At 40.4% G+C, this 27,155-nt stretch overlaps 1 protein-coding gene across 6 annotated transcripts in view; it reads right to left on the bottom strand.

The window, feature by feature from the left end:
• Positions 1-27,155, bottom strand: part of kiaa1549lb (KIAA1549-like b) — a 238,743-nt gene that overhangs the window by 41,700 nt on the left and 169,888 nt on the right. For 5 of the 6 annotated variants that reach the window (XR_012394355.1, XR_012394354.1, XM_009293641.5 and 2 more), the window contains exon 17: positions 9,159-9,291. Coding sequence is in view for 3 of the 6 variants with exons in the window: in XM_009293641.5 (XP_009291916.1) it covers positions 9,159-9,291 (133 nt within the window). In the remaining 3 variants the exon portion in view is untranslated. Of the gene's footprint in view, positions 1-8,842; positions 9,292-27,155 lie in introns of all 6 variants that reach the window. The other variant, XR_012394356.1, reaches the window with a different exon arrangement.

Below are 27,155 nucleotides of genomic sequence, written 5' to 3'. Positions count from 1 at the left end.
TAACTTAACTTGGCCTTTATACTGTATAGCATGGTACTGTACCAATACCTTATGTCATGTTTGAACCACCAGTCTCACATATACATTAAAATGTATAGTGCATATGTCTCCTGGCCTTTTTTAATCATCATTTACAAAATTTTACTAAAGAATGCTGACACACGGAAACTGTTCCCCACTGTAATCAATAGAACTAAAGCTATTTGTCAAACAAAACCGGACTGCACATTAAGTACAGGGATAATACTGTAGGTGACAAATCTACAAGAGTAGAGCTCATAGCATATGGACAGAGATAAGGGCTATCTGGCTTTTTTTCCAAATGCTTAAAGAGATCAATGGTCCACTTATTCTTTAAATAATTACTTTTTATGCTGAAAATGGGGAAGCTCTATTTCAAATAAAAGGTGTCAGCATGTTTACAATCGCTGAGAGGTGCACACAGTCAGCATGCAGTGAATTTCAGTTAATGAGATCTAGGAGACAACTGCATGTTTAATGCTGAGTCTGTTTTGATAGTGTTACACGGAAGCTTCATACTTACTTTATAAAGTATTTTTTTGTTTTTAATAAAATATGAGCGTGGATCACAGAACATGTCATATGTGTCATTTTTTTTATTATTAATTAGGTTTTTTTCGTTTTTTTTTTTAGTTGAGACTTATGTATTATTTGCAAGCCGAATAAATAATAGTTTCATGTTGGTACTGATAGCCTATATAAGAATTCCCAAACTTTTCAGACCACGGCCCCCAAAATAACAATTCCAGTGATTCGTGACCCCCATAATCCCCTGAGGTGGTAAAGACATAAAACCATATTGACAACACAAATAGTGCAAGTGTCTAACAACAAATACACAAATATACCACGTCAACATTTTTTAACAGAAAATATATTTCTAAAGGTGTTATTGACTTGAATTTTTTTTACCAGATGTTGTTAACAACCAAATAAATGAATATATGCAAAAAAAACAAATCTAATTAGTTTACAAATTAAGTTATGCATGATAAAATGACAAATGTATTGAATACACAAAGAAAGGGAGGTGTAGAAAGGCAGTGAAAGCCCAGACAGCAGCTCAAATCTCACAGCAGTTTTTCAACAATTATCTACCCTTTTGCATTGTTAATTAATATTAGCTGCTTCAGTCCAACTTCTACATTAACAGGATGATGAAGATAAACCAAGGTGGACATTTCAGCAAGATAAAACCCAGCCAAAGAAACTCCTAAATGCTTTCAGAGAAAGAAAATCAATCTGATACAAGGGACCCACCAAACCATCAAGATTTTTAATATATATATATATATATATATATATATATATATATATATATATATATATATATATATATATATATATGGCCGAGCGGTGGCGCAGTAGTTCAAGCTTTGGCTGGGTCAGTTGGAATTTCTGTGTGAAGTTTGTAAGTTCTCCCTGTGTTCATGTGGGTTTTCTCTGGGTGCTCCTGTTTTACCTAAAAGTCCAAAGACATGCGCTATAAGTGAATTGGGTGATCTGAATTGTCCGTAGTGTGTGTGAGTGAATGAGAGTGTATGGGTATTTCCCAGTGATGGGTTGCAGATGGAAAGGCATCTGCTGTGTATAATATATGGTGCTTAAGTTGGCAGTTCATTCTGCTGTGGTGACCTCTGATTAATAAAGGGACTATGTCAAAAAGAAAATGAATGAATGAATACTACTATTCTTTGTTTAATTTTGAAGACTGCCACTTGTAGATGATCCTCTATGTTTAGTTATGTATGATTTTTTTAAAAATATTTATAAAATAAAATTTGATTTTTTAATGTATGCGAGTGGCATAAAGGTATCAATGTTTACCATGGTGCTGTAAAATCAGTCTGCTGCAACTGAAGCTATTGCTGTGTCAGTAATATAACATAAACATCCCAGGGGACGCATAGGGTTATTTGCATGTTGTAGTTTTTTTATGAAACAATTAAAAACTATTTTTATCTTCCGTAGGTTATGGATAAAATATTTGGTCATTTGAATAATTTGATAATATTTATTTGTTTTTTGGAAATCACCATATCCCTGAATGGAGTGGAAATCCCCCTGTCTCTCAACCCCAACTTTGGGATCCTCTGGCTTAGTGGTCGGTTTGCCGACATTTAGCGCAACTTTCATAACCCAATCCCATCCTCTCTTTCTAAAACTTCATCCTTTCATTCACTTTCTGTCAGTATCTACTTTCCTATCATAATGACTCATATCAAGGTAAAAATGACTAAATATAACATTAAATAAAAGTGAAAAAATATATATTTTCATTAACACATAGTTTGTTAGGATGGGGCAAAATTTACCACATATACAACTACTGCTTGTGAAAAATGTGAAAACTAAAGGTTCAACCTAATAAAAATACTTAGAAAATCACCTTTAAAGTTGTCCAAATCAAGTTCTTCAAAATACACAATCAAACTGAAATGTTTGTATTTACAATCTAATTATTTTGGTTTATTTATTGTAGGAAATGTACACAATAAATTTATGAAAAATTATCTTTACTTGGTATTCTGATGATTTTTAAGATTAAAAAGATAATGTTTACCCATTCTTGTTCATATTCTTGTTCAACATAAGACTTTTAGGTTATTAAGGGCCTTTGAGGTCAAGGGTCACAAATAAGTAACGGACAACTAGTCAGTTATATTCTTCACTCCTATCAGCAATTGAAAACGTTCGAGGTTACAGAAGTAACCCTTCGTTCCCCGAGGAGGGGAACGGAAGTGCCATGAATGGGAGGATTCGGATCAGAAGCCGCTTATCTGGAGAGTATTGAACGGGCCAATGAATGAAATTAATTGGCAGCGTAAGCTTGCGCAGGTGTGCGACATCTGCAATTATCTCAGCATATAAGCACACCCGAAGCCAGCAGACGCCATCCTTTTAAGCTGAAGAGACTTTCAAACAGCTAAGGGACAGTCATTATGGCGACGGAATATGGCACTTCCGTTCCCCTCCTCGGGGAACGAAGGGTTACTTCTGTAACCTCGAACGTTCCCCTTCGGTTGGGGAACTTCAGTGCCATGAATGGGAGAATATGGAAAGCGCCACAATGACTGCACCTTACCAACACCCCCGATGAGGAGATAGTCAAGCAAGCGTGACGCACCCACATCATGGGGGGCACGGTCCTCCAACGTGTCCCTGGCCCTAATTTATCCTACTTCAACAGAAGTTTTACGGATTTAGATATATTTTTTGGGAAGTCGTGAGCATCTAGATAATTCTAGGAAATACGACAGTACGTTGGGAAGCGTGCAATCCCGATAGGGAGGACGCTGCGGAGGCCATCCGTTACCCAAGGGGGGGATAGATGGCAGAATTTACCTATGGACTAGCCCTAAAAAGGGGGAGTACGCATAGCAAAAGAGTGGTTAGCGGAGAGGGAAGACACGGGTCCACCCAGGGGGGGGACTTAACCGTGGCGGAATAAGCATATGGGATCGCCTAGTGGGGATCACGCATAGCAGGCACCTATACCCAAAACGCGTGCTGACCAGCGGGCAGACCTACAACGTAGTGGGCCAGCAAGTGACTCCTCCGCTGAGTCAGTGCTGGGGGCCACGGAGGAATCTGCAGGGCTCACCTGACGGGGAACTTTACTGACAGATAAAAAAGGCGCACGTACCTCCGTGTTAGGGAGAATGGCGCAGCAAGCGTGTTTCAACACCCTACCGAGTTGTCTCCTCAATCACCAAAGGGTTATTCTAATACCCTTGAGGAAACCGGCTCCACTCGCAGATTGTAAAACCTTGCAAATGTGTTGGGTGTCGCCCAGCCCGCAGCTCTACAGATGTCTGTTAGAGAGGCGCCGCGTGCACGCGCCCAAGAGGATGCAACGCTCCGAGTGGAGTGTGCACGTACTCCCGGGGGACACGGCTGACCTAGACTCGAATAAGCGAGTGAAATGGCATCCACAATCCAGTGGGATAATCTTTGTTTCGATACGGCACTTCCCTGCTGCCGACCGCCATAACAGACAAAGAGCTGCTCAGATGATCTAAAATTCTGAGTACGGTCCACATAAATGCGCAGAGCGCGAACTGGACAAAGTAAAGAAAGGGCTGGGTCTGCCTCCTCCGGGGGCAGCGCTTGCAGGTTCACTACCTGATCTCTAAAGGGGGTGGTAGGAACCTTGGGCACATAACCGGGGCGGGGTCTCAGGATAACGTGAGAGTAATCCGGCCCGAATTCCAGGCACGAGTCACTGACCGAAAATGCCTCCAGGTCCCCGACCCTCTTGATGGAGGCCAACGCAACCAGCAGAGCTGTCTTCAGGGACAGAAATCTTAGAGATACTGATTCGAGTGGCTCAAAGGGATCGGATCGCAGACTCGTGAGAACGAGGGCGAGATCCCAAGAGGGCATGAGAGGGGGGCGAGATGGATTAATTCGCCTAGCACCCCTAAGGAACTGGATGACCAGGTTATGCTTTCCCACGGTGCCGCCAGCTACCGCGCTATGATAAGCGGAGATGGCGGCCACGTAAACCTTGAGAGTGGAGGGCGACAGCCTGCTGTCCAACTTCTCTTGAAGGAAAGAGAGCACAACACTAATCTGGCAATTTCGGGGGTCTTCTCTGCGAGAGACGCACCATTCAGTGAATAGACTCCACTTCAGGGCGTAGGCGCGCCTCGTGGAGGGGGCTCTAGCCTGAGTGATGGTATTAACCACCGCAGTCGGTAGGTTACCTAAGTCTTCCTCGCGTCTAGGGACCACACGTGGAGGTTCCAAAGATCGGGGCGAGGGTGCCAGATGGTGCCCTGTCCCTGAGAGAGTAGGTCCTCTCTCAAAGGGATCCGCCAGGGGAGGGCCGTCGCGAGGAGTGAGAGCTCTGATATCCAGGTCCGGTTGGGCCAAAGGGGCGCAACTAGCAGAACCTGTTCCTCGTCCTCCCTGACCTTGCACAGAAACTGCGCGAGCAGGCTCACTGGGGGAAACGCATACTTGCGCATGCCCCGAGGCCAGCTGTGGGCCAGTGCATCCGTGCCGAGAGAGCCCTCGGTCAGGGAAAAAAACAACTGGCAGTGAGCGTTCTCGGGGGAAGCAAACAGATCGATCTGGGCCTCCCCGAATCGCGCCCATATCAGCTGAACAGACTCGGGGTGGAGTCTCCATTCTCCAGGGCGTAACAGCTGTCGTGAGAGCGCATCGGCTGCACGATTGAGCGTGCCTGGGACGTGAATGGCGCGCAGCGATTTCAGCCGCGGGTGACTCCAGAGGAGCAGACGGCGGGCGAGCTGAGACATGCGGCGAGAGCGCATACCCCCCATGCGGTTGATATACGCCGCCGCCGCCGTACTGTCCGTCCTGACCAGCACGTGTTGCCGCTCCAGCACCGGTAAAAAGCGGTGGAGAGCGAGGAACACTGCCAACAGCTCTAGGCGATTGATATGCCAATGCAGCTGGGCACCCTTCCAGAGGCCCGCAGCCGCATGCCCGCGACACACGGCCCCCCAACCCGTGTTGGAAGCGTCTGTTGAAACAACAACATGGCTGGACGCCTGTCCTAGAGGCACACCGGCCTGTAGGAACGAGGGGTCGTTCCAAGGGCTGAGGGCGCGGCGACACAGCGCAGTAACCGAGACCCGGTGTGTGCCCGCGTGCCATGCGCGTCTGGGGACCCGATCGTGAAGCCAGTGCTGAAGTGGTCTCATATGGAGCAACCCGAGCAGCGTGACGGCGGCTGCGGATGCCATATGCCCCAGGAGCCTCTGAAAGAACTTCAGTGGGACCACTAGTTTGCTGTCGAGCTCCCTCAGACAGTTCAGCAACAGGCGAGCGCGTTCCTCGGAGAGGTGCGCTACCATGGTGATCGAGTCCAGCTCCATCCCGAGAAAAGAAATCCTCTGCACGGGGGCGAGTTTGCTCTTTTCTCGGTTGACCTGAAGCCCCAGTAGGCGGAGATGCCGAAGCACCTCGTCCCTGTGCATAATCAATTGCTCCCGCGAGTGGGCTAAAATCAGCCAGTCGTCGAGATAACTGAGTATGCGAATGCCCGCGAGCCGAAGGGGCGCTAGGGCACCCTCCGCGAGTTTGGTGAAGACCCGCGGAGACAGAGAGAGCCCGAAGGGGAGGACCTTGTACTGCCACGCTCGACCCTCGAACGCAAACCGCAGAAATTGGCGGTGGCGTGGAAGAATGGAGACATGGAAATACGCGTCCTTCAGGTCTATGGCTGCAAACCAATCCCGAGGACGAACGCATTGGAGAATGCGCCTCTGCGTGAGCATTCTGAACGGCAGCTTGTGCAGACAGCGGTTCAAAACGCGCAGATCTAGGATTGGCCGTGACCCACCGCTCTTTTTGGGTACGATGAAGTATGGGCTGTAAAACCCACTCTCCATCTCGGCTGGAGGAACCGGCTCGATTGCACCCTTCGCCAGGAGGGCAGCAATCTCCTCTCGCAAGACAGGGGCGGACAGGGGGTTGACCCTGGAGAAATACACGCCCGTAAACTTGGGGGGCCGTTTCGCGAACTGAATCGCGTAACCGAGTCTGATTGTGCGTATGAGCCACGCGAGGGGCTGGCCCGCGCTAACCAGGCAGGCAGAGCCCTCGCTAATGGAGTCATCGCTACAATCGCTGACGTACCAGCGGTGGGGCAGCGCGGAGTGGGTGTGCTGATCCGGGAAGCACGAGGGTCCCGCGGAAAAGCTGGAGGAGAGCGATTCGCTCTGGCTCCGCACCCTGACTCCGGAGAGGGGGCTGGAGGGCTGAGGGAAGGGAGACCGTCCCCCCAGCGCTCGTGAGCCACTGGCGAAGCACGTAGAGTCTGCGAGCCGGAAGGCAGCGCGTCCCGGACTGGCAGAACTCGTGCAGTCACATCCGGGGAAGGGAAAAAGTGCTCTTTTACTGATGTTTTGGTGGCACTGAAAAGTACCGTTGTTATCGGGGCCCCGCCCTCCAGCGGGGAAAGAGCAAGTTTCCTCTTCTCCGGATGGCCTGTCTCAGGGACGCTTCGCGGTCCGTTTACCGGACTTAACGGCGCCCTGGGCAGGAGGGGCTGCCTGCTTTCGAGGTGAACGCCGCGCCCGCTTGGCCGGAGGCGCAGGCGGGGGCGGGGCAGCACTCGTTGGCGGGCGCCCTCGGCGAGGAACAGCGGAGGTGGATGGCTCGGCGGGCGGAGCGGGCTTACGGCCACGCCGATAGATGACATTGCCCATCGCATCCGACTGCTCTTTCACCGCCTTGAATTCCTGGGTGAATTCACCGACGGTGTCGCCGAACAGGCCAGCCTGGGATATGGGCGAGTCAAGAAAGCGAACTTTGTCAACGTCGCGCATATCGGCCAGGTTTAGCCAGAGGTGGCGTTCCTGAACCACAAGTGTGGACATCGTCCTCCCCAGCGCACACGCGGCGGACTTAGTAGTCCGAAGAGCATAGTCGGTCGCGGTGCGCAGCTCATGTAATAAGCTTGGGTTGGACCCGCCCTCGTGCAGCTCGGCCAGCGCCTGCGCTTGGTAGCGCTGGTAGGTGGCCATCGCGTGCAAAGCAGAAGCAGCCTGGCCCGCAGCCTTATAAGCTCTGGCTCCGAGGGAGGCAGACAACCTACAGGCTTTGGACGGGAGGCGGGGCAAACCCCGCCACGTAGAGGCGCCGCGCGGACAAAGATTGACCGCGATAGCGCGCTCCACTGACGGGATCGCCTCATACCCCCTGGCAGCTCCGCCGTCAAGGGCGGTGAGGGCGGAGGCACTCGCAGCACGGGCAGAGAAAGGTGCCCTCCAGGACTGCGTGAGCCTACTGTGCACTTCCGGGAAGAAGGGGACGAGAGGCTTCGAAGGCTTCGCCTTCTGGTCCTCTACGTAGCACCCATCTAGTCGGTCCGGCCGCGGAGCTGGGGGATAAACCATCTCCAACCCCACGGCCGAAGCAGCCCGGGAAAGCACGGCTAACATGTCCGCTTCAGGATCCGATTTGACAGCGCTCACCTGCCCGGAGGGGGCGAGCGGGTCCGGATCTTCGTCGGACAGTGAAAGCCCACCCTCCGATGCCGCGGAGGACATCTGATCTCCGGTGTCAGCGAGTGTGAGAGCTACCATCTGGTTAGATGGATCACTCTCACCACCCGAAGCTTGGATGGAGCGCCGTGAGGAGCGAGAGGTCCGCGAGCCCGTGGGCGGCGGATTAGCTCCCGCTGAAACCCTCAGATCTGCCCGAGCGCCCGCTGCTTTTTTAGAACAGGAGGCAACTGGGGTGGCTCGCTCTCTTGCGAAAGTTAGCCGCGATCTTAGCTGTGCAACGGTCATGGCATCGCAATGACGACATGAACCGCCCGCGAGCACCGCATTAACATGCTGGACCCCCAAACATGCAATGCAGTGATCGTGTCCATCATCCGGAGACAGGAAACCCCCGCATCCAGAAACGCACAGTCGGAGCGCCATCCTGAAAAGGACGTGCTGCACGACTGTGTTGCTCTTTTAGGAAAGTTGCAACTATACGCACCGCTCTGGAGGACCGGACCCAAAGAACCGCAGGCAAGGGAGTAACCCAGCTCGACCGTCTGCCACCGCGAAGACCCACTCTGGACCGGGAGACACACTCGTTCGCTCTGAAGTGCTGATCAGCAAGAGGAACCCTCATCGACTCACTCAGAAAGGATCTGAAGCGAAAAGGATGGCGTCTGCTGGCTTCGGGTGTGCTTATATGCTGAGATAATTGCAGATGTCGCACACCTGCGCAAGCTTACGCTGCCAATTAATTTCATTCATTGGCCCGTTCAATACTCTCCAGATAAGCGGCTTCTGATCCGAATCCTCCCATTCATGGCACTGAAGTTCCCCAACCGAAGGGGAACCTGTGTTTTTGCTTCCATAGTGACAAAATTGGAACATATATTTATTTAATTATTGCATAAGACCAGTGATTGTTTAATTTGAAAAATAAAACAAAAAGATTTCTGGCACACCAACAAATCCAGTAAAGCAGCAAACGGTAACAATGAATTCAATAAAAAACACCAAGCATATAACAACTCATTCTCAACTTCACCCAATAGCAATAAAACAATATTATTTTCAGTTTTACATAACCTGGTGAGTGCTTTTATCCAAATCTACAACTGCTGCTGGCATCTTTTTGCTACTAATGGTATTTTAATGAAGAACACTTACATCATAGCCACTGTTACGGATCCCCTTTCTGGGTCTTTCTCTCATGACCAGAAGATCCATCTCTGTTCCTCCTGGACTGGGACTGTTTAGAGACTGTCTGCTACGATGTGTGGGGTGACTCACCTGAGAAGGTCTGAAACAATTACAAATAGAGGGGAAAATTTACATTTAAAACACAGTAACCTCAAATGCAACAAATACAGCTGAAATCAGATTAATATCCCCCGTTTGAATTTTTTCTCTTTTTTAAATATTTCCCAAATGATGTTTAACAGAGCAAGGAAATTTTCACAGTATGTCTGATAATATTTTTATTTTCTGGAGAAAGCCGTATTTGTTTTATTTCACCTAGAATAAAAGCAGATTTTTATTTTTTAAACACCATTTTAAGGACAAAATTATTAGCTCCTTTTAAGCTAATTTGTTTATCGATAGTCTACAAAACAAACCATCATTACACAATAACTTGCTTAGTTACCCTAACCTGCCTAGTTAACCTAATTAACTTAGTTACGCCTTTAAATGACACTTTAAGCTGTATAAAAGTGTCTTGAAAAATATGTAGTAAAATATTATTTACTGTCATAATGTCAAAGGTAAAATAAATCAGTTTTTAGAAATGAGTTAAGGGGAAAAAATAAACAGTATGGCTAATAATTCAAGGGGGCTAATAATTCTGACTTCAACTGTACATCTGCATGTGTACAATGACAACTGTCAAATTAAATGTCAAATTACTCTTATTTATTTAACCTTATCCTTATGTAACCTTCATAAACTGCAAAAACATCATGTGAAAGTGAAAACATTGTGACAGAAATAATAACAGAATCAATACAATGCTGCTGTTTAATGTGATTTTATTTCTCATTTAGAACATTTAGCTTCACATTTCATTATATCAGCTCAAACTGTCAACAAAATATGCAGTTCTGGTATGATGGATTACATGCGGTACACTATGAAAGGCAAATTTTCGGAAATACCTACTCGTCTAAAAGAGGGACTTTTACGATTTTCACAGGAAGAAAAAACTCTGCTCTGAGAAAAAATCATCTGGGAGCTGATAAGAAATACTTTAATAAGCACAAAGATTGATTCGCTGTGTAGGCAACTTCATCAGATTTCATCATTCTACGAGTCCCACGTCAGAGCTATTTGACGGTCAGACAGCAGATCACAGTAAGAGAGAGGTTAGCACTTCCATAGAGGAAATCGCCCAAAATAACACACTTAACTTTTAGAAATCACTGAAGATGTAAAAGTTACAATAAGTGTCATCAGCAATTTTTAAAAGTGCATAAAGAATGTTAGAGGGCCATTAGAGATGTTATGAAACAGCCTTAAACCAGGAGTGCTCAAATTAGACAATTCCTTTCAAAGAAGTTTAATTTAAACCAAAAAATAAATAAATAAATAAATAAATAAATAAATAAATAAATAAATAAATAAAATTTAGATATGATCTTTCCCAGTGAGGGTTTGCAGCTGGAAGAGCATTCATTGCGTAAAACATATGGTGGATATGTTGGTGGTTCATTTCACTGTGGCGACCCCAGATTAATAAATGGACTAAAAAAAAGAAAACAAATAAATGAATAATATTATATGATAATCTAACACCCCAACAAAGATGCACTGAGTAGATTTTAGATTATCTATAATATAGGGTACAGACATTTATTTCAGTAGTTTGTCACTGTCTTATCATGTGTTGCTGTTCTTCTTTGCTCATTTGCCATTTTGTTTTATTTATTTTCTTTCTGTGATTACCCATAGCCTTGTATTTAAAAATGCTATATAGATTGATCAAGATCAACATTTATTGCTCTAAAGAATGTGAGCTTGCATCCAGACTTTGAGAAAAGGGCCATATATAGAAAGACTGAAAGACAGCATTTTTTTTATATTAATTCATATGGTGCACTCACACTAGGCTACCTGAACTGTACCCGGGCACGTTTAACCCCCATTTCCTGGTTTATTTGACAAGTGTGAGTGCTCTGAATTGGGTCCAGGAGAGGTAAATTTGGCCGGCCCTGGACCAGTTGTAAGAGATGTGCCAGAGTGTGGTTAATTTGGGCTCTGACGCAGAACATTTGTAGTATGAGTGCAAAGCACACCTGAACACGAAACTGAAGACGTGACGCCACTTTTAAAGGACTGTTTCGTATGGGTTTTTAATCATACCTTTTAATAAATGCAAAGTGTCATACTTAATTAACTTAAAGATTAAAAAAAAAAAAAAAACGCTACATGTCAGCTGCCATCTTCAGCAAACCTCCTAATTCATAAAGGTGTGATGATTTTTGAGGTGGTTAAACTGACTAGTGTTGGCTCATTCATCCTTCATTTTTCATCCATGCTTCATTTTGGTTTTATTCATTTATTTTCACATTTCCTTTACCCTTTTGAATGCATTCATAATTGTTTGTATTTGTTGGTTTAGTCATTGTTTGTCGCTTTAAAAAAAAAAAAAAAAAAATATATATATATATATATATATATATATATATATATATATATATATATATATATATATATATATATATATATATATAGTTACGTTCCCTTCAACTCTGTCTAGGGGGACACGGGTATGCAACAGAATGTTAATGGAGTTTTGTGTATGTATGTGTGTGTGTGTGTGTGTGTGTGTGTGTGTGTGTGTGTGTGTGTGTGTGTGTGTGTGTGTGTGTGTGTGTGTGTGTGTGTGTCAGCATTGAGGTCCTATGAGACACTTCTCAAAGGCCTAAACAAAAGAAATACAACCTGAATGAAGATTAACAAAATTTATTGAAGGATTAAGGGAGGGTTCCAAAAACACTTCAAGAGGATGTTCAAGCCAAAACAACAAACAAAAATTCTCTAACTGAGAGAAAGGGAAGAACTAAATAATCTATAAAAGAAAAGAAAAATACATCAAAAATACTCACTCCCTTACTAACATAAACAGGAGAAAACTGTTACAAAAAGGAAAATGGCACCCCCTCTCTACTAACCCAATCCCTGATTAAGAAAGAGTAAAGAGTGTTTAACAAATTAGTATTGAAAACATAAACTTACAATCAAAAAGAGGTTGAAACAAAGGCTGTATGAGGTGGTCAACAGAATCAACAGAACTTAAACAAATTAAAGCTCCTAATCAACAAATAATGCTTAAAGGATCAAACAAAGCATATTTTTAAAGTCTCAAAAAGAGCCTCCACACACACACACACACACACACACAAAAACACACTGCTCCATTGGAGACAAGCTGCTTAAGCCTAGTTCACACTACAGGATTTTAAACATCAGCAGATCGCTGTGCCGTTCACACTACATGACCTGACTTTGTGTCTTTTAATCTCTGTGGTGTTCACACTACGCAACACTCCGTGAACGATCCACAAGAGGGGGGTCACACACTACATGATCTGATAACAACTCATTCCCCATCAGCTCATTCAAGCTACCAAACCACAGCCAATCAAATGTTGAGGGAGGAGTCGTCAGAAAAAGCTGAACACTATTGGCTGCTTGTGTGCGGATTACATCACTGACAGCGTTTCAAGCTTTGGAGAAAGCATTTAAAAACATCTTCAAATCAGCTGATTTATCAGCGCATTAATCACTCATCTGCAGGTTCCAGTGGATAGATACACAGAGAGCTTTTAATTTTTGTAATTTTATAACTCTTTGAAATAAAACTAACATATTTATAACACCCTGCCGTTTTCTAACTATTAGTGTATTTCTTTCTGACATTGTTATTTTTTTATTACAAAACAGTAAAGAACTGAGCATTTCTGCCTTAAATTACCATATTGGTTAAATGACTGCATGCATGTCTGATACTTTTCACTGTGACTTTAAATATGTGTGCATTTTCTTGCCTAGCAACTTCCAGCTAACATAAACAAAACTTTCTGATGGCAAAAACATCAATTTACTTTAGATATCTTTAAAAACGGCATATTATGTGCTGTGAAATAGCTCCTGTTTGAAAGTGAAAATGAAAGCCAAGACCTTTAAGTGTTTTAGTATCTTAACTACATATTTATAGGCTGTATTACCAAAAAAAATTATATTTTTAGGGTAATGGTGTCATTAAATATGATGCCAGACATTCAAAGCTTAATTTTAATATCTCAATAATAGCTTTGAATGTAAATATGTAGTGACAATATGGCGTTTTATATAAGAACCGTCAGAATGAGCAGTATGGTAATTCTAATAGTTACAGAATTCTAGTTCCACTGTTAATATATCCTCCTCTCATATCTGTGCTAACGCAGAATGAAGCGAGTGCACCGATGCCCATTCTGACCAATCACAGATGTTTCTGCTGAGCTCCTGAACACACAGGCATTCAGCTCATGCTGATCTGCTCTCTCATTGGCTGCAGCTCGTCACTACATCTGACCAGACGTGGGGTTGAGTCGGCCGACTGCTCTGGAATATTTAGCATGCTGAATGTTGGATTTCCATCTGCGAGGTGTCGGCGACGCATCAGCGAGCCTCGTTGATGTGTTGTTCAGTAGTTCACACATAAAGAGCGGCTAGCGCCGAGCACCCGCAGATTTCTTCCCGATCACAGCCCGATCTGTCGGCGAGCTCGTTAACTTCCAAATCGGGCTCAAATCAGGCTTAAAATCCTTTAGTGTGAACTAGGCATTAAATGCCCACGACTTTACTCGTCCTCAAATCTTTGAATGGGTCATTAGTGGCAGCAGGGGGGTATTCCAGAAAGCTGGGTTAACTTACCATCTGCTAAAACCTAAACTCTCGGTTGATTTACCCAAAACCTGCTTACCGCGAGTATGTTGGTTCCAAAACAGGTGACAAGAGTTACGCCTGTTTCACACCGCAAGCGTCAGCGGCGCGTGAGCAGAGCGTGCGCAGCACGTATGTCGAGCAGTAGCAGCACGCAGGCGTTTGACTTTCACACCAGCTGCGTCTGCAGCGCGCAGCTCTTCGGCAGCTGCTGCTGAGATCAACCTATCTCTGTCTATTCTATCTAGTTACCCATGTCTCTCTATTTACAAATACACTTTTTAATCTTTTCATCTGCACCAAGGCCCCTCCTATGCTGTTTCTTTAACCTGCAAATGTTTATTTTACAAATTTTATAGATCAAATAGTACTCTATGCTTCTCAAGCTAACTTATATGAGAAGTGTCTACAGTCAAAAGACAATCGCCTGTGATATCATGTCATTTGTTTTTTGATTATCAGGTTGCTGTAGACCTAGTTATAATACTATTTATACAATATAGTTATAATGATGTTTATACATGATCAAACTAGTGTTACTTTCTCCGCTTCAGTGATGTCCAGCGGCAGAATAACCGCTCGTTAATTCATGCTCGTGCAGAGGAAGAGACGGACAAAAGTAACCAATGCATGCCATTCTTTTACTTATTTTCGTGTTTTGAGATTCACAGTGCAAACAGCTCCCGGTAGGAATAACTCGAGTGAACATAAAACAAAGCCGATTAAAGCTTTCTTCCTCTGCTCAGCTGCACAGAACACAGCGAGCTCACATAATCCAGTATGCGTGTCGAACTACACTACCCACAATACACTTCGCTATGGACTACAAATCCCGTAAATATTCTATTTCCCCTCTTCTACAACACTAGTGTGCAACTTAAGCAAAACTGATACTAAAATTGTTTTACATTTGGTTTTGTAGTTCTGGCCTAAATAAATGTTTTTTGCCGTTTTTAATCGTTTTAAGTTCATTTGAATGACTATATATAGACCATTTGACATTATTAAAGCATTTATTGGGTAAAATTGCTACTTTTTACTGTCATTCAATGTGTTTCGGTCATTATCAATGCACTGTCACTTTAATTGAGCGTCAGCAGCGCGTCAAAAATAGACCCAGCGCCGAAACTATTGCTGCCGTGCTGCTTCGGCGACGCTCACGCCTCGCTCTGACGCGCTGCTGCTGCGTGCGCTATGAAAGCTCTAATCTATTAACATGGACGCCGAAAACACACGCGCTGCTCACGCTCTGCTCACACGCCGTTGACGCTTGCGGTGTGAAACAGGCGTCAACATAGTGATGAGGTGGGGTGTGTGATGAGCTGGTAAGTGGAAGCAGTAATGAGTTTAATAGTTGAAACACCAAAAGATTAAGGATAGAAAATTAAGTTGTACCTGCACACTTATACTTTGGACAAATTTTATATTATCAGTGTCCTTTAGTGACTGATGGAGCTTTAAAATCGGCTGCAATTAATGCACACAATAGCATTTAGAAACCCTGAAAAAAATATTATATTAAAAAATGTAGGTGTGTGTGCATGAATGTATATAAGAACAACGTCCTACATCTTAAATTAAAGATATATTTTCCTACAAAAGACAAAGCTGCCACTTATAATATTATACAGAAAAATCTGTAAGTAAGATTCGAACTCGCTCCGTTGTGCGTAAGTTGTTCTTTATCGACGCACTGTCCACTACGCTATTCCGTGCTCTGAATCATCTGTGTAATGATACGCAGTAATGTATGACCAAGGAACTGTACAAAAGTGTAAAAAACAGTTCAGTGCCAGGCATACTGTACAGGTGGTCCTACTGCCACATGTACAGTTGCCTAAAATGCCCTGACGCAAATACAAAGAGCTGCACTTAATGTTTTTTATGGTAAGCGCAGACCCGCGGTTTGTCACATTTGATTTCAAAAAGGTTTGTTAAATACATTAACATTATGAATTTGGTTATGAAAAAAACTATGCACTTATAACCCTCTCACAACGAAAAAACTTGTATCTGTGTGTCCACATCCATAAATATTCTCATCAAAAGAGCACGCAATGCTCAGTAAACTCTCTGAAACAGACAAACTCTGGAACATAGCAACTTACTCTCTGAACATAACCTGCTCCAGAGCAGGTTATCTTCAGAGAGTAAGTTGCTATGGCTACTTAACATACCCAGAAGTTACCTCCGATTTTGGAACCAAAGTTGAGGTTATCCACCTACTTACTCTCAAACTTACCCGTGTATGTCACATAACCTGCTTTCTGGAACAGCCCCCAGGTGACGTTCATCATCACCTATTAGGGTGTAGCAGAGAAAGAGAGAAAGAAAATACAAAACAGAAACAAATACGTCCTGCTGGGGGCTGTTCCAGAAAGCAGGTTATGTGACATACACGGGTAAGTTTGAGAGTAAGTAGGTGGATAACCTCAACTTTGGTTCCAAAATCGGAGGTAACTTCTGGGTATGTTAAGTAGCCATAGCAACTTACTCTCTGAAGATAACCTGCTCCGGAGCAGGTTATGTTCAGAGAGTAAGTTGCTATGTTTCAGAGTTTGTCTGTTTCAGAGAGTTTACTGAGCATTGCGTGCTCTTTTGAAGGAAATATTTATGGATGTGGACACACAGATACAAGTTTTTTCGTTGTGAGAGGGTTATAAGTGCATAGTTTTTTTCATAACCAAATTCATAATGTTAATGTATTTAACAAACCTTTTTGAAATCAAATGTGACAAACCGCGGGTCTGCGCTTACCATAAAAAACATTCAGTGCAGCTCTTTGTATTTGCGTCAGGGCATTTTAGGCAACTGTACATGTGGCAGTATGACCACCTGTACAGTACGCCTGGCACTGAACTGTTTTTTACACTTTTGTACAGTTCCTTGGTCATACATTACTGCGTATCATTACACAGATGATTCAGAGAACGGGAATAGCGTAGTGGACAGTGCGTCGATAAAGAACAACGGAGCGCACAACGGAGCGAGTTCGAATCTCACTTACAGATCTTGAGTTTTTTCTCTCCTTCTGCACCCTCACATTTTTCTGTATAATATTATAAGTGGCAACTTTGTCTTTTGTAGGAAAATATATCTTTAATTTAAGATGTAGGACGTCGTTCTTATATATACATTCACGCACACACACCTACATTTTTAATATAATATTTTTTTCAGGGTTTCTAAATGCTAGTGTGTGCATTAATTGCAGCTGATTTTAAAGCTCCATCAGTCACTAAAGGACACTGATAATATAAAATTTGTCCAAAGTATAAGTGTGCAGGTACAACTTAATTTTCTATCCTTAATCTTTTGGTGTTTCAACTAATAAACTCCTTACTGCTTCCACTTACCAGCTCATCACACACCCCACCTCATCACTATGTTGAGGCTAAATGGCTGATTTTCAGGAAGTAATGATTCAAGTGTATAACACTAATATAGTAAAAAAAAAAAAAAAACTATAAAGCAAATGTTGCTTAACACAATGTTTATTTTTATCATATTTGTATTATAAAATAGAATCATTACTGGGCATTACATTGTTACTTGCTGGAGGACAAAAGATACCCTTTTCTGCCTTATACGATGACACGTACCTGCAGCCTGACCCAGAGGAAATCTCAGTGACCCAAGCAGACAAAACAGATGGAAGAGTGCTAAAAATATATTATTAGTCAAAAAACTGTTTAATCAAATAGTTTGGTCTGTTCATTTCTTCATTTCCTGAAATAAAATGAATGATTTTTGTACACTGCTTTATACACACACCTTTCAACGTGTAACATATTTTTCATATACATTTCTCACCTTAAGTTGATGCTCATGTGACTTTATCTTTGAAGATGGACCTTATACAGCTACTTTAGAATTTAAATATGTAGATAAAAGATTTTGTGATCCAAGAGTAATATTCAAATATGGAAAAGTGCAGAAAATTCTTACACTGCTTGTTAGTTGAGGCAGAAGGAACTTCGTCTGCATGCAAAATAAAAAGAACCTAAAGCTATCTGACAACAATCACTTACAACAGTGACAAAGTGTGTGGTTTAAGTCAAAAACTCAACCACTGAAAAGCCTTTATTATAGAACACAGCAGTTAGACAGGCCTCTTTCTATTATCTGCATGTCAGAAAGAATATTCTAGAGTGTTAAATAAAGAGCTCCAGTAATTAAATATTACCTTTTATGATAATGTTTCTGTGTTTAATGACTTTGAACAGAGTTCTAGCTCCAGAAAGATTGCAATTTCTATAAGCCTTATTAGTCAATACACATATTGTGGCTTTAAGAAATTAATGGCAAGAAAAATAAATGCATGAATGGTTACACAACATACTCAAAAAGGATGTTAAAGAGTAGTTTAATTTATCATTACAATAAAATGGAGGGTGGCATGTACTTTAATGAACTAATACATTTTCTTTCTTTTTTTTCTTATCTATTTCTTATTCTATATTTCTTTCCTTCGTTGAAGCAGATGTGTAATCTCTGTGTTTAAAAACTCCAGCTTCGCCTCTGTAAAGTGCGTTGCCCTTTTTTTCTCACCGTGACTTTCTATGGTGACTCGTGAATTCGGCGATCTACTGAAAATGCCTTCAGGTGTGTGCCGTGCACGCGCATTAACCCGCGGTTATCTTCAGAAGGTTGATTTAACTAACTCTTGTCACCTGTTTTGGAACCAACATACTCGCGGTAAGCAGGTTTTGGGTAAATCAACCGAGAGTTTAGGTTTTAGCAGATGGTAAGTTAACCCAGCTTTCTGGAATACCCCCCAGGGGGCTGTTCCAGAAAGCAGGTTATGTGACATACCCAGGTAAGTTTGAGAGTAAGTAAGCAGAAAACCTCAGCTTTGGTTCCAAAATCGGAGGTAACTTCTCGGGTATGTTAAGTAGCCATAGCAACTTACTAGATAACCTGCTCCGGAGCAGGTTATCTTTAGAGAGTAAGTTGTTATGTTCCAGAGTTTGTCTGTTTTAGGGAGTTTACTGAGCATTGCGTGCTTTTGATGAGAATATTTATGGACATAGAAACACAGATATACAAGTTTTTTTTTTTTTTTTTTTTTTTGTAAGAGGGTTTTAAATGCATAGTTCTTTTCATAACCAAATGTATATTTGAATGACAGTTGTTGTTTTTTCAAAAGAATCGTTAATGTTTTTAACAAACCTTTAGAAATCAAACGTGACAAATTGCTGGTCTGCGCTTACAATAGAAAACATTCAGTGCGGCTCTTTGTATTCGCGTCAGGGCATTTTAGGCAACTGTACAATATGGCAATAGCGTGTAGGACCATTTGTACAGTATGCCTGGCACTTAACTCTTTTATAAACTTTTGTACAGTTCCTTGGTCGTAAACCACTCTGTATCATTACACAAAAGATTTAGAGTGTGGCATTAGCGTAGTGGACAGTGCGTCATTAATGAATTAAGAGCGTGTAACGGAGTGAGTTCGAATCTCACATAGACATCTGTTGTTTTACTGTCTTTCTCTTTCTACAACCCTTACATTTTTCTGTAGCTTATATAATATTATATGATGCGGCAGCTTTGTCTTTTGTAGGAAAATATATCCATATTTTAAGATGTAGGACATCGTTCATATGTATACATCTATTTATGCACACATACACTTTATACATTTTTAATATAATTTTTTTTTCAAGGTTTCAAATTTATTTTTAATTCATTAATTGCAGCCGTTTTTCAAAGCTACATCAGTCAATAAAGGACAATGATATAATATGAAATCAGTCCATAAAGAGAAGAGTTTAATTTTTCATTACAATAAAATGGAGGGTGGCATGTGTAATTTAATGAACTAACAAACTTTCTTATTATTTAATTTTTTTCTTTTCTTATCTATTTATCATCCTATATTTCTTTCCTTCATTGAAGCAGATGCGTAATCTCTGTGATTAAAAGCTCCAGCCCCGCCTATGTAAAGTGTGTTGCCTTTTTTTCTTACCGTGACTGTCTATGGTGACTCATGAATTTGGTGATCTACTAAAAATGCCTTCAGGTATGTGCCGAGCATGCGCATTAACCCGCGGTTATCTTCAGGAGGTTGATTTAACTAACTCTTACCAGCTGTTTTGGAACTGACATCCTCGCGGTAAGCAGGTTTTGGGTAAATCAACCGAGAGTTCGAGGTTTAGCAGATGGTAAGTTAACCCAGTTTTTTTGGAATTACCCCCCCCCCCCCCCCCCCCCCCAGTTGTGCCTCCAATTAAGTCAAATGTTGTCAATTATCCAATCAGAAACTTCTAAAACCTTGACATAATCAGCTTTTTCAGAGGCATAATAATTGTATTGTATGTAAACTTGACTTTCAAGAAAAGTTATAACAATTTCTCAAAAAATGTCTCTCTCATTATTCTGCTATTAAGCATAACAGAAACAAATTTGATAATCCTAACTTACCTAAAAGAGAAAATGTTTATTCACATTAACATATTTTTAAATGGTTATGTGCCTTTTTATACAGTGTATGTAAACTTATGGTTGTTACATCACCCCCCCCCCCCCATCACCCCCCACCTCAAAGTTATTTTTAACCACAAAAACAGAAAGAATTTTAACACATTTCCAAACATAATAGTTTTAATAACTTACCTCTAATAACTGATTTATTTTATCTTTCTTATGATGACAGTAAATAATATTTGATTTGATATTTTATAAGACACTTCTGTACAGCTTAAAGTGACATTTAAATGTTTACCTAGGTTAATTAGGTTTACTAGGCAGCTTATGGTAATTATGCAAGTTATTGTATAAGGATGGTTTGTTCTGTAGACTATCAAATAAATATATAGCTTAAAGGGGCTAATAATTTTGTCTGTAAAATGGTATTTAAAAAATCATTAACTGCTTTACTCTAGCTGAAATAAAACAAATAAGACTTTCTCCAAAAATAAAAAATATTATCAGACGTACTGTGAAAATGTTCTTGCTCTGTTAAACATAATTTGGGAAATATTTAAAAAAAAAAAAATTAAAAATTTTGGTTGCAAAATTCGATAAACGCCATTTTTTGACATTTAGATTGTATTATTGGAAATCACTGTTCAGATGTAGTCTACCCTAATCTATGTGTGAATTGAAAATATGTGTGTAAGAAACATTTTAGGCCTACTACAAAATGTATTTTTTCACAAAACGCAATATTCGCCAGACCAGTTTCTTTATAAAGTGTGCTATAACCCAGGAATTCCCAAACTTTTTTATTCCGGGACCCACCTAGGCAAGTAGTTTAATCTCAAGACCCACCATAATATTTTAATATGGAAAATGGGTAAAAAAAAAAATGCATCCATTCAAAGCAGTCAAAAATATATGGTGTGCGGCTTTTTGGATTTTGTGATTTGATATGCACAAAATGAGGCTTGAAGTGCTTTTTGTGGGATGCTGGCTGTAACTGTGATCATTTTTTTGTTGAAAAAGATACTCTTCTTTTTTAGAAGAGAATATGATCAACCTTTGATCAAGCCCCTGAATTATAATCAAGCCCCGTCACATTGCAGTAAATTCCACTGCTAGTGTAGTCATAAGAAACTAAATAGCTTTTTGATCGACTACTACAAGCTGGGAAAACGTCAGATAAATATGCCAATGCAATTAACATTATCACTGAATAGATCTAATATTTACACATTTGCTTGAGGAAAGAATGATGGGGTAGTTACGTTACTATTACTCTTTTCCATAACATCTATGCCCTTCCATAACATTAGCTGACGGTAAAACTAACAGTGGCACGATAGCTATTTATTAATTAGCAATGTTATGCCATATCTGTCAACGTTGGAATGTAAAAAATATGGGACAACAAATACCTTCAAATGACAGAATACATAGCAAACATTAGAAAATATTGACAATAAAATAAAAGGTTTAGCCTATTAAAATCAATGGCCCATCCAGAAATTAAATAAAGCTACAAAATCTATTTCACTTTTAATTGTATTTGCATATTGATTAAAGTTACTATAGTTATTTAGTGAAGAGCAGCAAATGAATCTCTCATTGTGTTTTGTTTGATGACAGAGGTGTTAATGTAAGAATGCACAAATCTATAATGAAGCAATTAACTACTTTAGTAACTGTTTGTGCTCATTCAAGAGAAATTAGTAGTGTTTAAAATAAAACATGCAGGACGGAGCATAGCTGCAGCTATGTGACGTTGCGCGACCCAAATTTGTTCATTGTGCGACCCACGAGTGGGTCGCAACCCACAGTTTGAAAACCCCTGATATAACGGATATAGAACGTTCAGGATGTGTGAGCTCAGCATCCTGGGAAGAAAGTCATCGCCGATGAAGTGCTCCGAGTTTGCTCAGTAATGAGAGAGTAATGTTGGTCTGTGTCATGCCGACAAACTATTAGATGAAGATGGGGCCTTCAACTTTGCAACAATGTATAAAAACACTACAAAAGTGGACCAAGATAAAATTATCCTGCGTCTGTCAGCCTCTGCTGATGTCAAGAAGGCCAGGGGTTACAGTGAAATACTGCATTTTTTCCTGTACTCCTCCCCAAAACAAGATACCTGTCTGCAAGGCTACATTTCTAAGTGTCCTTTGTAAGTTTATCCTTTAAATTATTTCTGTTAATACCAAAAGCAAATTTGCGCCAAAAGTGATGCGTGCAACTGTTTAAAACGCGTGCGCGCTCCCTTTTTCTCGCGTAAAATTGTGACTGGACACGCAACTATAGCCACAGTGGCTGATCAGGCCCTGATGATGATGATGATTATTATTAATATTATTATTATTATTATTATTATTATTATTATTATTATTATTATTATTATTACAGTGAAATAATTCAGCCGGTTTTTGATCATACAGATTGGGTTTTCAGCAGCGGTGTGGAAGGAGCCTTTATCTTTCTTATTTTCTTTCTGTAACACACTACAAGTCATTTATCTAACTAACTTAATCTTACTTATTAAACAAACATTCATTCACAAGCTTTTCTTAATTGTATACAGTAGTAGAATATAGTTATAGAATAAGGTAGATATATAGCATTTTGCAAAAAAATTCAAATAAAAAAATAAATAAATTGGGCAGTTTCTGGCCAAAACTAACTCAGAATCGTGTTGTTATTAATCAATCTATATACAATTCCAAATATTTATGATGTATTGTTTTTTGAACCAATATAAGATGTTTGTCAATGTTAAGATAAATTTGTTGCATTTTGGCATGTTTTTTGACTTATTTATAAACTATTTATGGACATAAAGTAAAAAAAAATAGCATGGATTCGACAATATTGTGTTCCTGGCCTTCACTGAGCTCAGGTGATAGTTTAAAGTATAAAAATTGTGAACGAACTTGACTGTTGATGTCTTATATAATAATGTCAAATAACCAACATTTCTCAAAATGAAAATATCTCATTTTGCAACAAAACTCTTTATATATATATATATATATATATATATATATATATATATATATATATATATATATATATATATATATAGATAGATAGATAGATAGATAGATAGATAGATAGATAGATAGATAGATAGATAGATAGATAGATAGATAGACTCTCTCATTATTACTCACCCTCATTCTGTTACCAATCAATAAAACCATTGTTTATTTTTGAAACAGCAAGTGTCCTGAATATTTTGTGGCCAGAATGATATCATCTGTCATCAGTGGCTAAGTGTACTTTTTCTCAATCTTACTAATTCAAACCCGAATATCCAGACATCTCTCAGGAAATTATGCTCCTGAAGAGAGAAAAAAAAAAGTCGAACGACATTATTTGTTGTTTTTGTCAAGTGGATACCTCCCGCTCTTCCTCATTAAACTAATATAGCAGTAACTGAAACTGCAATTCATTAAAAGACCACTAGGGCTGGCCCCAAAATAGAGCACATCTCTATTGACTCCAATGTTAAAATGACAAGTATTTGCAAGTAATTAGTTTTCCTCCTGTAGATAAATGTCATAAGAACAATGCTTACTGCCTTAATGTATTATAACAGTATTTTTAAAAGACAAAACACAGTAAACACTTTATTGATATACTGTAGTTTACAACTGAGCAAATGTGATCAGAAAACAAATAAAAGACTGATCTAAACAAAATGCAAGTAGGCAACTCTAGCTTTGCTCATGCTCTGCCTCTTTGACTATTTTCGGCTACCCTACACTGCAAAAAATGCTTTTCTTGCTTAGATTTTTTGTCTTTATTCTAGTCTAAATATCTAAAATTTCTTATATCAAGAAGCATTTTCTAGACAAGCAAAACATATAATCTTGTTTTGAGAAATAATATGCCAATATTAAGTGAGTTTTTCCTTAAAACATACAAAATAATCTGCCAATGGAGTAAGCAAATTAATCTTGTTTTTTCTTTTGACGTAAGATTATTTTGCTTACCCCGTTGGCAGATTTTTAAACTTGTTTTAATGAAAAACTCACTTCATATTGGCATATTATTTCTGAAAACAAGACGATATGTTTTTTTGGTCTAAAAAATTCTTCTTAATTTATTAATTTTTAGATGTTTGGACTAGAAACAAGACAAAAAATCTAAGCAAGAAAAGCATTTGTTGCAGTGTAGGCCTGGAGTGATGTGCGGTCGGCTTGATGACACATGGACAAGATAGTAATGGTTGCCCCCCCCCCCCCCCCCCCCCCCCCCACTTGTAGCTTCATATGCACTCTTCATAAACGTATGTAGTAGTGTCATAGACTTTTTCAAGTACTTTTTTTTACAGTTTATGGTTTTTGTGCATAAAAGTATTCTTGTAGCTTCATAAAATTACAGTTGAACCACTGATGAAATGTGGGATGTTTTGAGGACTTTGAGGATGTTATATTGCTGGGCTCTGAATGTTTCCCTTTTGTCTAAGGAGGGTCAGATAGCTCTTAGGATTTCATCTACTAAACAGCTTAATTTGTGTTTCAAGGAGAATATATATATATATATATATATATATATATATATATATATATATATATATATATATATATATATATATATATATATATATATATATCATTGGTTTGGATTAACATGAAGTTGAGTAATTAATGAGAGAATAAGCATTTATTTAGGTGAACTATACCTTTAAGTTTTCCAATATATGTCAGTGGTTCTCCTTCATTACACAACGAGCAGCAAATTACACAAGATTTGACAGAGTGCCAATGGACTTAGAAAGGAAATTAAATATTTAAACTGAGACAAAAATCCAAAGCGAGGTCATTTCGGTCAGCAAATAAAACCGAGCAAGGGCAGTGCTGGATAACTGATCCAGCCATGTCTGTGACAGCAGCTTTTGTGTCTACTTCTGAACTCCTGGGGAAAAAACAACAGACATTTCTGAGCACAGTGTTTTCATCATCACAGCTCATGATTGCTAACAGCTAGTCGACAAAGCTCCCTGCATATTGATTACAATATGCTGGTCCTTTGCCAAATGTTCCATCTTTCAGAAGCAGAAAAAAACTCTGCCGAGTAGATTAGCCACAAGTTGTAGGCTGTTAGTTATGTTTTACTCTAAACAGTTCAGCATATAGAACTATTTTCAGGAGGTGAACAAATAGGGGGTGATAAATAAAGGAACGAAAACATATAGCTGGTCAGTTTAAGATAGGCTATTGCATAAAACACCTTATAGGCTGGGGTCTTTTTGCTTATGATCACCGTTATGATTCCCTTTTAAATGTAAGGCTGCTGCATAATTAAATTTTAATTTATAAGTGACTTTTCTTTGATGCCTCCTCCTTGATGTTTCAATTACCTATAATAATCTTTAAATTATATTAAAGACACAGCAGCCAGTAAAGGTTGCTTAGAGTTTTTGTCAAGTTTAAAAGGTGTATTTGTGCGTGAGGTGTGCCATTAGATGCCTGTATGTGTGTGAGACTGGGCAATGAAAGCAGAAAAGAACTTGTATTCTGTCATCCAGACCTGCGCAGCGCCTCTTTACAAATGCATTGGGGAAAACTGCAAATACAATTTGTGTTTTATGTCCTCAAACAAATGTTGATGTTTTTATATGATGTGGTAAAAATTAAAAATGAAATTTGAAATGTGGAGCTTTATTCGTAGATAGATTTTATTATTTACTCTTATGTGATGAAACACAACATTTTTCTTTACTTAAGATCACAGAATAATATGCAATAATATGCAATAATGCATTTCATACCGAGTTATCACCAGGGAATTTCTGTGGTTTTACATTATGGATGGGTGCGCTTACTGCGCTGGGTCCCTCCGTTAGTGGCGAGACCACTTGATACACGATGCCAACGGTCGGTCGGTGAGTAAACAAATATAATGAATGAAAATACATAGGCCTGTGCATATAGACATATAATGTAATGCTGTACAGTAACATGTCGTTTGTTTGTTTTGGTTGTCCTCATTTTACTCGTTTCGTGATGATGCAATGGTGTGCTTTATCTGCCTGAAGTGGACGGGTTGTGTGACGTTTGATTCCGGGGACGTTCTGGGGCCGAGGTTTGCATGACGCGCTGCGAGCTACTAACCCAACAATGGAAATGCGACATGATTTCGGCCTCACTACTCAACCTCCCGGGCGATTGGCCTGGCCCAGTGTTATGTTCTTTTATTACTCTGGCATCTATAAAAGGGTAGAAGAAGAATGTGTTGGGAGAACCGTATGTTTACCATGTGGCATGACGACCTGTTTGCTGTTTAGCTCTGAAGCTAAAAAAAATCTTCTTGAATTTGACATCTTCTTGACTCCTCATGCTTAAGCAACCATAACAAAATTGGCGACAAGGATGCTAGTAAATGTGAACTGAATTGAGCAGAAGATGGCTGCAGTTGCTTCATTTCCTACACCATTCCTGTCATATCCTGGTGAGCCTTTAATACATTTTAATGTTTGGCTGAAGATGTTCAAGAATTACTTACTGGTTGTGAATAAATCTGGAGATGAATGGCCTGCTGAAAGGAAAAGAACTTTATTCCTGCACTGTTTGGACAGAAGGTCAGAGATTATTTTACACTTTACCAAATCAAGGAGAGATTATGGAAGAAGCTTTTGAGGCTATAGAAGTTTCTTTTGTTCCTCGAAGGAATGTAATTGCAGAATGGCATGCTTTTGGAAAACAAACTCAAACATCTGGTGAAACTGTTTTACAGTATGTAATTTCACTCTGATATTTAGCAACTACATGCAAGTTTGGATCTAATCTTGATGAAATGCTACGTGATCAATTAGTG

This window comes from Danio rerio, chromosome 18 (assembly GCF_049306965.1).
Source record: "Danio rerio strain Tuebingen ecotype United States chromosome 18, GRCz12tu, whole genome shotgun sequence".
Lineage (NCBI taxonomy): Eukaryota > Metazoa > Chordata > Actinopteri > Cypriniformes > Danionidae > Danio > Danio rerio.
This window is presented reverse-complemented; position numbering and strand designations above follow the sequence as displayed.